This window comes from Dermacentor silvarum, chromosome 2 (genome assembly GCF_013339745.2).
Source record: "Dermacentor silvarum isolate Dsil-2018 chromosome 2, BIME_Dsil_1.4, whole genome shotgun sequence".
In the NCBI taxonomy this organism is placed as follows: Eukaryota; Metazoa; Arthropoda; class Arachnida; order Ixodida; family Ixodidae; genus Dermacentor; species Dermacentor silvarum.
This window is the reverse complement of record NC_051155.1, coordinates 87947540-87963113: the sequence shown is the minus strand read 5'-3', so window position 1 is coordinate 87963113 and position 15574 is coordinate 87947540. Positions and strand designations below refer to the sequence as shown.

At 47.3% G+C, this 15574-nt stretch overlaps 1 protein-coding gene across 1 annotated transcript in view; it reads left to right on the top strand.

Annotated features, from left to right (window-relative positions):
• The window catches only part of LOC119441599 (ATP-citrate synthase-like), an 83516-nt gene that overhangs the window by 21854 nt on the left and 46088 nt on the right, over window positions 1–15574 (top strand). The window contains 2 exon segments of the mRNA XM_037706208.2: window positions 14195–14355; window positions 15197–15319. Coding sequence (XP_037562136.1) covers window positions 14203–14355; window positions 15197–15319 — 276 coding nt within the window. The 5' untranslated portion in view covers window positions 14195–14202.

Below are 15574 nucleotides of genomic sequence, written 5' to 3'. Positions count from 1 at the left end.
AGCACGAACTTTGCAAATCCGTTATTCTGCACCAACGGATATCGCAGTTCTCACGTGGACAGATTAGTTATATCAATATACAGCTTACAAGGTTTACGAGTTTTTTGAAAAAGTACTACTCACAAATTCATTGTATATTTCAGAGTAATGTATAACGCACCAATCTTGGGCAGTGTAGATCTATGTAGTGAAAGGGGTACTGACACGATATTTTCGACTATTCTTTTTTTTTTGCGTTATGACTGTCGTAGACCTCTAAAGCCCTAGCAATGAACGACAAGCCTCGGAGCGCCGTAAATGTATTATAATAGCTTTCCTGCAGCCGGGCTTGGTTTTGTTTTCTATGAGTACATACTGTGTCGTGATTTCACGACGCAGTATGTGGTCGTGCACTTGGGAACTTGGCATGGCGACGTTCTGACATTCGCTCAGGCTCGCTCGCTGTCGTCCGCGACGCTTCTACGTCGGCCCTCACGACGAGTAACAGATACGACTGGGTCGTGCTGCACCTGCTCGTGTTTCGCTGGCTTTATTTCAGGCTCGTAAAGAAAAAGAACAAAGAGAAAGGCTTGGAGGACGCTTAAGCTTCGCGTTTAAGAGTGTAACGCGATAGTATTCAAATATCCCTCCCTGACTGCTTCTCCGGCAACTGCGGCTTTTGTAACCGCCATGTTTACCGGGAAACGTTGGCGGCGAATGCTGGGCACCAAGGCGAGCTTTCTGGTTCTTTTTTTTTTTTCGTTTCCCGGCATGGGGCGGATCAACGGAGGCGAGCGCCATCTGGATGGTGTTGCAAGAAACGTAGTGTGGCGTGCCGCTCCAACTAAGGCCTCGAACGACAGCTGGAAAAGGGGTTTGTGTTTGAGTTCCCGCGTCACATATAATTTTCTCGTATATTCAAATTACAGTCCGACGCTATCATGTCTGAAGGTTGCGCGTAAGTCGTACTTCGCGAATTTTCTGACGCAGCTACTTCGAGAAATTCAATTCAGTAACCCCTGTGCGCCACGCGGAGGACGAGTTTGGTTCGGATGCGTGGTTCGGGATCATTTTTGGCTTGTTAACATGGCCGCCGGCGCCGAGAGCGGATTTTTTTTTTTTTTTTTTTTTGCCACGCGGGGCCCTTAACGCTGTCGCGTTAAAACAATTGTTTAGAACGTATTGAGAAAGTTGGAGCGGGAATTTCGCAGGTTGATCAACAGTTTTAACAGCGGAGCTTATGTTCCTAGTCGAGCGTGCGCCGTCGATGACGGCCGCCGTCACGCTGGAGCACGGTGTAAGGTGTTGACACCGCGCGCGCGAGCGTCCAGATTATGTTCGGCAGCGCGTGGGCGCAGCGAGTAGCTCTGCTGCGAGCCGACAGATGGCGCCGTGGTCAGCGGTCCCAGCTTAGCGCGGCCGGCGGCTTGACATTGCTCTGCGCCCGCTAAATTTTCGTTCATAGTGGAGTGAGTAAAACTCAAATCTCGAAGGAAATCCGTTATTTCAGATTAAACGATAAGTATACCAGGCTTCTGGTGAGGCTTACACAGTGCTGACTAACAACCACGTCCTCTGCTACAGAGGTCTTCCAGATAAGAAAGAATCCGGGGTAGGATTTGTAGTGCATAACAACATAGCGGGCAACATTGATGAATTCTACAGCATTAATGAGAGGGTAGCAGTCGTCGTAATAAAGCTGAATAGGAGGTACAAAATGAAGCTAGTACAAGCTTATGCCCCAACCTCTAGTCATGATGATGAAGAAATAGAACAGTTTTATGAAGATGTTGAACTAGCAATGAGAAAGGTGCAAACTCAGTATACTTTAGTCATGGGCGACTTCAATGCAAAAGTCGGGGAAAAGCAGGTTGGTGAGCAAGCAATTGGCAACTACGGCATCGATTCTAGGAATGCAAGAGGAGAGATGTTAGTAGAATCCGCGGAAAGGAATAGGCTCCGAATAATGAATACCTTCTTCAGGAAGCGCAGCAACAGGAAGTGGACCTGGAAAAGCCCTAATGGAGAAACAAGGAATGAAATAGATTTCATACTCTCTGCCGATCCAAGCATAGTGCAGGATGTAGAAGTGTTAGGTAAGGTTAAGTGCAGTGACCATAGGTTAGTGAGGTCTAGGATTTCTCTCAATTTGAAGAGAGAGAGAGAGTGAAATTAGTCAAGAGGAAACAGGCCAACCTAGAGGCAGTAAGGGTAAAAGCAGATCAATTCAGGCTGGTGCTTGCAAACAAATATGCAGCTTTAGAAAAGGAAGATAAAGACAACATAGAGGTAATGAATGAAACCGTTGATTTCAGAAGCAGCAATTGAAGTAGGAGGGAGGGCACCAAGGCAACCAGTAGGTAAGCTCTCCCAAGAAACAAAGGACCTAATAAAGAAACTACAGAAGATGAAAATGTCCAACTCAAGAGATCAGATAGAAATCGTTGAACTGTCGAAACTGATCAACAAGAAAAAAGTAAGGGATATTCGAAATTATAACGTGGGAAAGATTGAGGAAGCCGTAAAATATGGACGCAGCATTAAATCAGTAAGAAGAAAGCTTGGCATAGGACAAGGCAAGATGTATGCACTGAAAGATAAGCATGGTAATATCATCAGCAATTTCGATGACATAGTAAAAGCAGCGGAAGAATTCTATACTGACCTGTACAGTGCCCAAAACAGCCAAGCTACTTTCATTCGAAATAGTGATGAACCCGATACAGAGGCTCCTTCTATAACTAGCGCTGAAGTTAGAAGGGCCTTGAAAGACATGACCAGGGGGAAAGCTGCTGGAGAAGATGGAATAACAGTAGATTTAATAAAAGATGGAGGAGATATCATGCTTGAAAAGCTTGCGGCCCTTTATACGCGATGCCTCACAACTTCATGTGTACCAGACAGCTGGAAGAACGCCAACATTATACTTTATCCATAAGAAGGGAGACGTTAAAGAATTGAAGAATTATAGACCCATTAGCTTGCTTTCAGTATTGTATAAAATATTCACCAAGATAATTTCCAATAGACTCAGGGCAACACTTGACTTCAGCCAACCAAGAGAACAGGCTGGCTTCAGGAAGGGATATTCTACGATGGATCATATTCATGTCATCAATCAGGTAATCGAGAAATCTGCGGACTACAATCAACCTCTCTATATGGCTTTCATAGATTATGAAAAGGCATTTGATTCAGTAGATACCAGCAGTCATATAGGCATTGCGTAATAAAGGAGTGCAGGAGGCATACGTGAATATCTTAGCAAACATCTACAAGGATTCCACAGCTACCTTGGTTCTCCACAAGAAAAGTAGAAAGTTACCTATCAAGAAAGGGGTCAGGCAAGGAGACACAATCTCTCCAATGCTATTCACTGCATGCTTAGAAGTATTCAAGCTCTTAGACTGGGAAGGCTTAGGAGTGAGGATCAACGGCGAATATCTCAGCAACCTTCGGTTTGCCGATGACATTGTCCTATTCAGCAACAATGGAGACGAATTATAACAAATGATTGAGGACCTTAATCGAGAAAGTGTAAGAATTGGGTTGAAGATGAATATGCAGAAGACAAAGATAATGTTCAATAGCCTGGCAAGGGAACAAGAATTCAGGATCGCCAGTCAGCCTCTAGAGTCTGTAAAGGAGTATGTTTATCTAGGTCAATTACTCACAGGGGACCCTGATCACGAGAAATAAATTTACAGAAGAATAAAATTGGGTTGGAGTGCATACGCCAGGCATTACCAAATCTTGACTGGGAGCTTACCACTGTCGTTGAAAAGAAAAGTGTACAATCATTGCATTCTACCGGTGCTAACATATGGGGCAGAAACTTGGAGGTTAACAAAGAAGCTCGAGAACAAGTTAAGGACCGCACAAAGAGCGATGGAACGAAAAATCTTAGGACTAACGTTAAGAGACAGGAAGAGAGCGGTGTTGATCAGAGAACAAACGGGGATAGCCGATATTCTAGTTGACATTAAGCGGAAGAAATGGAGCTGGGCAGGCCATGTAATGCGTAGGATGGATAACCTGTGGACCATTAGGGTTACAGAATGGATACCAAGAGAAGGGAAGCGCAGTCGAGGTCGGCACAAAACCAGATGGGATGATGAAGTTAGGAAATTTGCAGACGCAAGTTGGAATACGCTAGCGCAAGACAGGGGTAATTGGAGATCGCAGGCAGAGGCCTTCGTCCTGCAGTGGACATAAAATATAGGCTGATGATGATGATACCAGGCTTAATGCTTCGGTAACATGGAGGTTCCTTGTGCAGAGCGTGAATGACGTGAACACGGATCGATCGGGCAGCACTCTAAGCCCACTGAAGTTACGCTCGCGCGCACAATTTATTTCGTCCGGTCTAGCCGTTCATCCAAGCACAAAAAATAAAAGCGTTAGCCCACGTGCTACCTCTCGATCAGATCAAAATAGTGACATGCGCAGGAAAATGTTGTATTTCATGCTTATCGCTGCTTCCATTCACACTCAGAAAACCGTTCAAGCACCGTTGCGCGAATTCAGTGTGGCCGCGATGAGGGAGGAGGCGACCACAGTTAAGCTGTGCATTCGCGACCGCTTGGTTGGCCCGAACAGCGCTACTTGCGGGGGATGTGACGCGTCGGCGTCCACGTGCGACGGCGTTTCCAGCGCGTGGCGGGGGAGGGGACGCGATCGGTCGAAACAGCGGATATGTGGTCGTTCCTTCGGTCTAAAACGAAGACTACCACAGCGATTAAAAAAAGCATACGCGACAATCGCAGAAACAGAACGACCACAGCTCCGCTGTTCCGACAGATTTCACTTCGTGGAACTGGCTAAATTTTGTTCTCATTGACAATTTAGCTCCGTATCTAATACTTGAAGTTGAATTAACTATGTAATTGGGTGAAATACAAAAAAAGTCTGACTCGTTCCAAGCGACGGCAAACAGCGTTATACCTTGATTCTTTCTGTCCAGTCACATGGCACTTGCTTTTTTTTTCTTTTTTTCTTTTTTTTTTGGGGGGGGGGGGGGGGCACAAGTTACTGGGTACACTTGGTATATCTTGCACCGTAGCTGCTCTTGACTCATCGCCGACGCAGTTAGTTACATGGTACATCTGACAGCGTATCTCCTCATAATGACTCATCAGTGACGCAGTCTGTGCAGCTTGCTGCTCCTCGTTGACATTTGATTCAACGGCTGCGGCTTTTTTTCACCGCCGCAGCCGTGCAGCTGACCACTTAGCTGACCTCCAACGCTGAGCCGCCACAGCGCTACGTGCGAAGCGAAATTTACCGATTACTTGCCGAAACGAACCGCGCGAAGTCGTTGTCTGTTCGGGTGAGATATATACGCAACGGAACTGTTATGTTATAGTCATCGATAATTAAGTTCCAAAGCGAATTCGGGTGTGTGACGTAGGTTGGGTTTGCTGGCTGTTCTTTGTCGACACCGACTATACGCCGCCGCACGAAAACGGCTGCGGAACTCGGCTCCGGTAGTGGCGCTGTGGTTGGTGACCGTGTCATTAATGCATTGTCGTGTTGTGACTTCAGAATGTATACGTGTACTCGCCCCAGATGTTGCCCGCTCTGTGTCTGCGTAGCAGGCATTCCGATGGGTTTGGAAGAACGCAGACGCCGGTGGTTTGTCGTCATTTCGGGAAACATGCGCCAAAGAGGCGCGCACGTCGATGTCGATTCTGTATTTCACCGTACGTGCCACGTCCGCATACCCGAAACTGTTTCTGACGCCGCGGCGCGCGCGCGCGCGCATGTTTAAGCGTATGCAACGTTTTCAGTCTCGTGTGCTGCCGCACTCGTTCCAAGGTCGTTGCCCCAGCGCACATTTCCTCTCGCTCTTCGGTGAGGCGGTAATCGGCGGCCAAGGCGCACTGGGCAAACCGGGACACTGGCGAGGACTTGCGGACGCATCCGTGGCACGCGGCATTTACAGCGTTTTCCCCGATGTGTATCTCTGCTGCCTTCCTCCGGCTTCCTGTCAGCTTAAAGGTTAGCCAACTTAACCAGTCCATACTACTGGTCTCTTTCCTGTTATTGGCCAAGTAAAGTCTCGCACGTCAAACCTTTTTCTTTTCAGCCTCCAGCTGTTCCACGGACACGTAATTTTTTTTAATTTTTTTAATATTGCTTTATACGGCTAAGTTTTTTTTTTTTTTTTTTTAACATCGCGATCGACTGCGATCTCTTATTCGAAGGCGATATTTTCTTCGTAGACGCGCGCGATGCTGCCGCGACCCTAGCGAACCGCGTTTGCAATCTTGGAGATCAGAGAGTCCGCCGTGATTGGAGGAAGGAACCTGCAGTTTTACGTCAGTATTGAATCCGGTCTGCACTGAGGTTTCGGAGTCCGATTTCGATCCGCTTGCTGCAGCGTATCGCGGTATCTGTGATCGATATCGCGCAAGCCGTTGGACGTCCGCTCGCCGTGTCGTTAACCCTGGCGGTCGTGTCGAGTCGATCGTATATCGCCACGCAAGGCCGCGCGTCCTCCCGTTTGCGTAATCGGAAACTTAAATCGCGCGTCATTCGCACGATATGTTTTGGTGGCACTTTTTTTTTTTTTTTCGCGCGTTGCGGGCATCCCTGGCACGTCACGGTGCTTCAGTGGCTTTACCGTTCAGTCGTCTGCGGGCCTGCAGTGTTCGTTTTTGTACGTGCCCTGTCATCGCATTACGTACGTTACGCGGCAGCTGTCGGCTATATCGAAATATCGCCGGCGGACATTTTTTTTACGTTCACCGCGGCTTCTACCTCACAATAGACGCTGTGTCTAAATCACGTGTGGCGGCATTCGTGAGCAAATAAGGCCACAGGTGGTTTCTCGTGTGCTTAGTGCGAATACGCGCGCACGACTTCGATCAGCGACAGGACCGCATCTTTCTTTTTTTTTTTTTTGTCTTTTTCGTTTTACTTTTCGGTAAGCTCCGATGGCGTGTTCTACTAAATGAAGCCTGTAAATCATTCTTGTCGGAAAATAGCAATGCCGTTTGGTTCTTAGTACCGGCTGGTACGTTACTTTCGTAACGTACCATTTTTTTTTTTTCATTTCATTTTACGTACACGCGTTACATGCTGAAAGCGGCATCTTCAAGTACTATCCCCATATTTGTTATGCATAAAACTCATTTTTTGCTTCCTTAACATATACAAGGAGTTGTAGTACAACGCGGTGATTTTGCGTGTTGACGCAACATTGTAGATTTTAATGACGTCTCGAGGTACTGCACATACTCGCCTCACGCCTTCATTTCGTCGTCTGTGATGACGCAAATGTCTGTAGATGAACTTACCGTCAATTTTCTCGAAAACTGATGGCAGTAAACATCATTCAACCACTTCCATACACTTCCGCATGCATCGACCTAGCTTCATAATCGGGATCGCTTTCGAGTTAACGGTCAAAACCATTGAAGGTAAGGTGCAATATATATAATGTATGCGTGGACTCTGGGGAGGAACACCAGTGGTAAAGATGCGACAAACTCCAGGTATTACTTGAACTTTTCAGAAAAACTGAAAAAAAAAAAAAACGTATCACGTCAAAGGTCAAAGCTCTGCGGAGTTCGTGGGAATGGAAACCTCAGCTCCAGGGGCGTAGCCAGGGGGGTGGTTCAACCCCCCCCCCCCCCCCCCACGTACCCACCCTTTGTTCTCGTCGCTTCGTGCTGACATAATTCATGAAACCGGTGCTATCACAATTTCATTCCTGGGCGCTTCCGTTTGAGTTGGTAATTTACAGCGAATCATGTCTGCATATGGAAAAAACTTTCACGGTGTTTGTCAAGGCTTTGACACTCTGTGAAGTTTTGGGCGAGAATGTGGCGGCCGCATTCTGAAGCAACAAATGCGCAACAAATGAAGCAACAAATGCGGCAGCCGCATTTAAATGATAGCGAAAACGCTCGAGGCCCGTGTAAAAACCGTGCACGTTAGGTGCACGTTAAAGACCCCAGGTGGTTGAAATCTCCGGTATACATTTCCGCCGCTTCCCTTCAGGTGCCGGTTTAGTCTGCGCGAGAAACGTCTCTTGTTTGCGATTGCGCCCCTACGGAAGGCTGGTAATTACTGTTGTGTTGTTGAATCCCAAACCAGCAATGTACACACGAAGGGGTTGATGCCAGCAGTGAAATTCCACCGACTCGCAACAGAATGAACGAAACAGACAGCCGACAAGCATGGATTACTGCTGTGCGCAGTACAGCGTAAGTAAACTCTTGTTGCAGGCGCTGACAGTTCTCGTCGGAGTTCACGCGTCCTGAGAAATTGATTACGTGCACTATGCACTGAACAAGACCGGAGTTCATTCCTGCCATTCCTGCATCGCTAGTACACCAATCAGTCGAGATTCTGTGAGGTACGAGGCCGCTTCCTGTTTGCACCGGCGTAAGTGAAGCAGAAATGAGTTGCACGCACTACTTAAAATGCGTACACATGCCATATCTATGCTGTGCGGTGAAATATTATGTACAATTCTGAATCTGTTGACGTAAAGGCAAATGACGGCTGCACGCTCGCACACAGCGGAAGACACAGCGGTCCGTGCACTTGCCGCAGGAAATGCAACCCTCTCGTATGAGGGAGCAGGGCGACGAAAGCGTCGAAAAAAAAAAAAAAAAAAAGCCTTACGCGTTTTTGCGCGTATTTAAGTTTTCTAGCGCAAAGACGCAGCGAACAAGCTATTGCTATGGGAGTAGGTATAGCCTGGTCACACGTGCATTTTCACGCGTATAGCCGTCCTTGACTTGTCAAACGCACTTCGCCCCGACGAGGACGACGCCATCTACGCTTAACGGAAATTAACAATTAATGATGTCTTCTCCGATCGCACGGGTCGTCTCAACGATGCGTTTTCGAAGACTGGTCCATTCAGTGGCGCGATGAGAGACCGTTGCTCCAAACGCCCACTGTACCTGTCGTACTTACTGTATTTACGGACCTTTACTTTTTACTTAATTTCTTCACAAGCACACGCAAGGGGGGGTCTCATATATATGTCTTTGATATACACGTATGGAGTCTGCTTAAACTACCGATATTTATTATCGATCACGCGATGTAGAGGAAAGCAGAAGCTTGCCCCCCCCCCCCCCCCCCCCCGAAAAAAATTTCTGGCTACGCCCCTGCTCAGCTCCGAGCCAAGGTTTCGACAAGGGTCTTTTACCTCGCCGACACGTTAACTTCGTGTAGAGGTTTCCTTTTGTTCTCTCAATGTTAACGCTTGATTTGCGAATATTCCAAGTTTCGAATACGAATAGTTGGTGTGTAATATTCGATTCGTATTCGGAGAGGAAGTATTCGGTATTTTCTAATATTCGAAACTAGCCCAATATTTCGCAACAACCGACCGTTAAAGGCGACTGTTCTCCGTAAACTTAACAAAGTGTCGCAGATTATCGGAAGTGAAGCGACGAAAAAAGACCTTCGAAGCGATGCACAAACGAAACGGGTAACACAAGCTCTGTTTTCGGTTTTATGGCGGAAGCCTACATGACACCCTGTGATTTTTGGTTGTCCGTCATTTGGTGTTTTTGGCGCTCTATAGTCACGTAACAGAATTATATTTCACTCTATGCAACCAGTAATGTTTTTTTCTTGCAGTGGGCCCTTTTACGTGTCCCTACGGCACACGAGTCCGTCGATAGCTTTTTCTTTTTCGACAAATTCTGGCTTTTCTGCGACAACCATTTAACGTTGTTGGAAAGCTGGTCATACAGCACTCATTCAGCTTCGGAAGGCTTGTTTGCAATAAAGTTCTTGAGAGCTATTCGGTGCAGTCGTTTAATGTCAATTATGATCTTTTGTCTTTGCAACTGGCCCTTTGTCCCTGGTAGTCGGTCATTTTTGCACTAATCAGCCCTGACGCGGTACCTAATTATGCCGAAATAGGTTTTGCTTTGGTAAATGTTTGCCTCTGCGTTTGACTATTCGATTCGGTATTGGATACTTGCCATTCGTATTCGATTTGTATTCGACAGAGTTGATATTCGGCCACCTCCAGTACTAACACGATACCTCTGATATTGCACGGTGACCTTATCGTCACCGAAGTTGGTGCAGGTATGCAGACGTGTCGCGGACATCCAGTGGACATGGTGGTGTTTTTTTTTTTTTTTTTTTTTTCGCTGCAATGAATCTCGGGCCATCCGGCTAAGCAATCGCTGTTGATCGAAACGGTATTTGGGCGGGACCGCTATCGTGCGTGTCAACGCGGTTACCAGCGGCTGTCTCACAAATTCCGTCGCCGTGGTGTCCTCTGTATATACATGTATTCAGTTCGGCGTTCCTTTTCTGTTAACTTGCCGCGATTTCGCAACACTGCTCGGGCATATCGGGCCAACTTTGGGAAGTCTCTCTAGGGCACGCAGTCGATCCGAATTGCGTGTGTGCGCACGTTTAATGAAGCGATGCGGTTTGTCCCTAGCAGCGCGGCGTGACGTCATCGCCGGCATTTGCGCAGTCGTTACGTTCGCCGGCCGCCCCGATGTAACTGTACGCGCGAGTCGCCTGCCATATCGCAGGTCTGTCGTCTCGTGTTGCCGTCGCACACGCTGTGCACCGTAGTTTATATTATGTATCTATAGTACATACATATAACGTGACGAGCGCCGTAGAGGGCTACCAGACACGCGTCACCGTCTGGTAGCGCTACGCGCTGTAGGCGGATACGGCGCGCTCCGTGTGCCCGTTTCGAATGGGCCGCCGTTTACCAGCCGGCCGGGCTTTCCGGTCGCGCCACGAGCTGCTGACGTCGGCCCCGGCCGACTTTCCTCGTAGCCTGGTGACCTTGCCCTTCCTCGTACGGACGTCGCACTCACCCCCCCCCCCCCCTCCCTTCTTTACCCCCGAGAGCACGAGCCCCCCTCACTTGGGGTAGCGGTTTTGCCCCGCACCCTCCCTGGCTTTGTACGGCCTCACCTTCTTACAAGCGTCGAAGGGGAGCGTGTGTTTTTTCGCGAGCCGGCCCCGTTGTTATCGCCGTGTCCTCTGCCTAGCGGCGCCGACGCCGCGTGTTCTCCTCCGCTGTGTTTTTCCTTTTCGATTTTCGTTACTTTTCGTGATTGCCCTGTAAATTCCGTACACGTAAGCGTTTCTGTCCCCCGGAGTTCGCTGCTACCTTCGCTTGTCGCGGAGATGGAATTTCGATGACGGCGGATTCCCGGCGAGGCGGGGCCGGGAGGGTGGCGGGGCGGCACTGAAAATGCGATATGCGATCTCGCTCGTTGGAAAACATCGAGTTTGCCAGATTTGGCCGAGCTCAGGCATTTAATAAGTGTGGCGCCATGCCGCGAGATCGCCGTTGTTACGAGGGGGGGCAGTGACCTGCTGGCGTTTCGTTGTCACTGCGTGTCACCGGTGGATTGCTCGACTGAGCGCTGCTGCGTTGGAAGGATTTTTTTTAAATTTTTATTTGAAGATGATATTGGGATGCGCTTGACATTTTATAACAAGCCGCGACAAGTTTTAAAATCCCAAACATGTTCCCATGTTTTCCTGATCTGGTCTGTTCGTTTCTTTTTTGTGTGTGTACTTTATTGAAACAGTTAGGATAACAACTCTGAACACCCCCCTCCCCCATGCATTGTAATAACTTTGGGCCTTTAACGTGGACATAAATTAAATGAAATAACTTTACTCATCCAGTAAAGTTTGATGAACTGAGCTGTTAAAAAGAAATGGGATTGCACATGTAACTCCGGAGGGCCATGGAGAAAGCAATTAGCAAATTTTCGGGAAAATTTCGCCTCATGCTCAGTGATTACAAAATTGGGAAGACCTCTCTGTGCAAACAAATATAATGTATGAAGGAAAGAACACCGATGCAGTTAGTAGCTGAAATTGCAGTTGTGACAGTAAAAGAACAGCTAATTAATTGCCGATGAGTTCTCTCAGAAAGTAAGTTGTGCACAAGAAACTACTGCACCAGCACTGTATGTGCATTAGCCAAATATATGCAGGCAAAGTATCAATGTGTTTATTTGACCCCATCAAAGCTTACTTGAGTTAGGAGTGAATTAGGGTAGTAATAAAATAATTGGCCTGCTTAGCCATCCTCAAGTGAAAATTTGCGTCAGCATGTCAAAAACACTACTGCTATTGGCTTTGTGTTAAGTTGTCTGCACTTTATTCAGCATTTTCAGGTATAAAACTCAATGTCACAAAGTCTAAGGTATAATTTTTTGATATGGCAAGAAGTTGTAAGCCTGCCGAAAGTGAGAAAATCAACATTAGTATTGGGGCAGGAAAGATTATATTGCAAGGCAAATGCGAGTGTGAACATGAGGCAATGTTCTTTTACTGTATCAAGGTCTTCAGTACGGGTGTGCTTAATACCTGAACAGCAGGCAATGCCATTGCATATTCTTCTGAGGAAGTAACTTTCAGGAAATCTGACATTTTGGACATGCACCCTTTAATCATTGTCCTGTGCGTCCAATCATTCTGCCAAAGTTGAGATTTAATTTTTGTGATGGTAATGTAGAAATGTAGGCCAGTTTGTTCAATTCGCTGTGGACTTTTTTCCATGTCCACAAGTTTTTGTTTGTTTTTTGTCGCCAATATGCGCTGACCTTTTCCACTTCCGATCCTAGGGGTGGTACTTCAAGGTCAGTTGTACCAGCCACGCTCTAGTAATGTAATCTATATTTGCTTGTGTGCTGAAATATTGGCTCATGCTCGATCGGGCAAGTCGGTACCCAAATGAAGAAAAATCACAACTGCCCTAGAACAGTTTGTGTGCAAAATTATGACACTAAGCAAGTACAAAGGATGGGAAACACTTGTAAGACATTTTAATTTGATACCAAAGTTGGACTTGAAAAGCCAGATCAGTGATCATTGACATTATTGTGATGTCTTGACACGGCAAAATTTGCTGATGTCATGCAGCAGTGAGGTTAGGCATGATGACATCGACATTTAAAAAATCACCAGCCCTCCCCCTGTCGAGAAAATGGGGGTAAGCGAAGCTTGTCGTGTGTGTACCCGACCTACTACTTTACCGTAGTTACCGAGGCGTGCACCATCGTTGTCTGGTTCCAGGAGGGCAAGACGACACTGTCGCAGGCGTTCAGCTTCGTTTGCCCTTAACTCGGGGTCGGCGGCTCTTTGCCGACGTTAGGCCTCAACATCGTGCTCCCGCTGTTGCCCAAATGCAACCTGCTCCTCGGTGGAACGCTAGGCCTTCCCATCCGGTCGCCGAGACTGATCTGAGGCGAGGGAAACCTGGCAGAGCGCGCGCCAACCCCCTTTCCTTCCCTTCGCCTCCCCGCGACACACCACACGACCCTGCATGGTTGCACGTGTCACATTATGTAGCATTGGCTCACTTTCCCCACACCTGCTCTACTCTGGGAGCAGCCTGGTTTTTTAGCATGACACCACTGCCACCGCCGACACTTGTGAGGCAATACAAGCTTCGCTTGAAAAACAGCATTTGCAGATGAGGAGTTGCTCAGATTGGCATGCATCAGACACTGACGCTATATAAGAGTTCACATACCCTTCAGAAGTACTAAGGGTCTGTATTGCCACAGCCTGAAATGTACCCAAGGCTTCGCAAACAATCCACAATGCTATACCCGAGATTTTGCAATTGCTTCACTATATCGGAATTTAGTACTTCTGTAGTCTGTGTTACGTCCTATGTGCATGTTCCTGTACGCTGCGCCAGCAACACGCCGGCGTTGGGATGAGCGTTACAATGGCGTCGTAAGGCTGCATTGCAGGCTGTTTCTTGTGAGGATTCATCACTGACAACCACTGCGCATTGTCGCCGACACCATGGTCATATAGCCACCTCGGGGCTTTCAGACGGGCTGTGTTGCTGGCTGCCTTTCGATTGACGTTGGATAACGACCACTCCGCTCCATGTCTACTTTTACAGCCACGTGAAAAGCGTTGCAGAACTCGCCTTAACAGCTTCACGGCAGACGTAAACGTACATTTGTTCTTGCTGCTCTGATGTGTGGCAGCTACAGTGTACCATGTCATGATGCAATGATTTCCCGAGTACCGAAACTGGTTCGTAGCAGCAATTCTCATTTAGTGTGCTTTGACATCTGTGAGTTATCCTTCCTAGCGCTAAAGAGGGCTTGAACCTTTGATTTAATGAAGTACTCCTTTAATCTTGCATTAGTTGCTTGCTCCTTGCATTTTAGGTTGTTCGTGTAACAAATGGCCTCATTGTTTCTTTTCCCTGGTGCAGTGTAAAGGATGTCGGCCAAGGCAATCAATGAGGCTACGGGCAAGCGGCTGCTCAATGAGCACCTGGCACCTGGTGCAGCTGCCCCCTGCGAGTTTGCGGTCGTGAATCCTGACACCCACTGGGACACCCTGCGCAACAGCCACCCCTGGCTGGCCACACAGGCAAGTAGTACAGCATGGTTGCAGGAAACCGTTGCAGGACTTATTAACTGGAACAGTGTTCTGTGGCTGGACGTGCAAGTTCTCTAGGCTCGATTCCTGTCCACAGTTGCTGCATTCTTATGGGGGTTGATTGCAGGGCAACCTGTGTGTGCAGAGAGGCCTGGAGGCGTGTAGAACACCGTCAGTTTCACGAATTTAATCCAACACCGATCTTTCTGCCATCCTTCATAGCTCTACAGTAGCACCAGGAGATCAAATTCACTCATTCGCTCAATCAGTTCACACAGTCAATTTTACAACGAATCAGTCAAATTTTTCATTTTTATCATGTTTTCAGTTAGTATTGTTTGCAGATGTGATCAGCATTATAATAGAAGGCAGTATGGCTTTGCAGAGAAAAGTAGTGCTTCAAGATATACTTGCCAAAGATCACTATAAAGACATGGGCACAAGTGGAGGAAGGCATGGACCCAAGCACAATCAGTGAGAGCACTTTGTCAAGCTGCCTAATGAGTAGCTTTTCTTTCTCGCTCCTCTGTTCTGTACTACTGGTAATACTGTAATACTGGTGTGAAAGCACTATATGCTAATAGTTATGTGGTCAAAAGTACATATGATAAATTACACTAGTTGTTACTGCTGCATTATCAGTGGAGAGACTCTTGTGGTTGAAATGGTATAACAGACTACAGGTTTCATCTGACTTCGTTGTTCATGGCTGTCTCGGCATGCGGTCATGTAATGATGTGCCATCCAATAGTGATTAGATAGTTGTTAGACAAAGTAAAAAAAATGGTGAAACTAAAATCTTCATCACCATTGTCGCCGTCCTGTGTTGCAGAAGCTTGTGGTGAAGCCTGACCAGCTGATCAAGCGTCGGGGCAAGCTGGGCCTGATCCACGTCAATGGTGACCTGAACAGCGTGCAGGACTGGGTCAAGCAGCGCATGGACAAGGAAGTCGAGGTAGGTCCAGCTCTTTTTTAACTCTGGCACTTGTCATGTATGTTACTTTTTAAATGCTAGAACTGCCTTATTGCGGAGCACAGTTGAAAGTCCATCATTTAGATTTGTTGTCACTTTTGACACCAAGGTAAGACCTGAAATATAACTGGGAGGACAATTCCAAGGTTTAAAGGGTCTGACAGTTTAGACTGCAGAGTCCCGTCTTTGGTTGTACAACAATGAAAAGGTTGTTGGCAAGAGGACCTACTGTTTTAT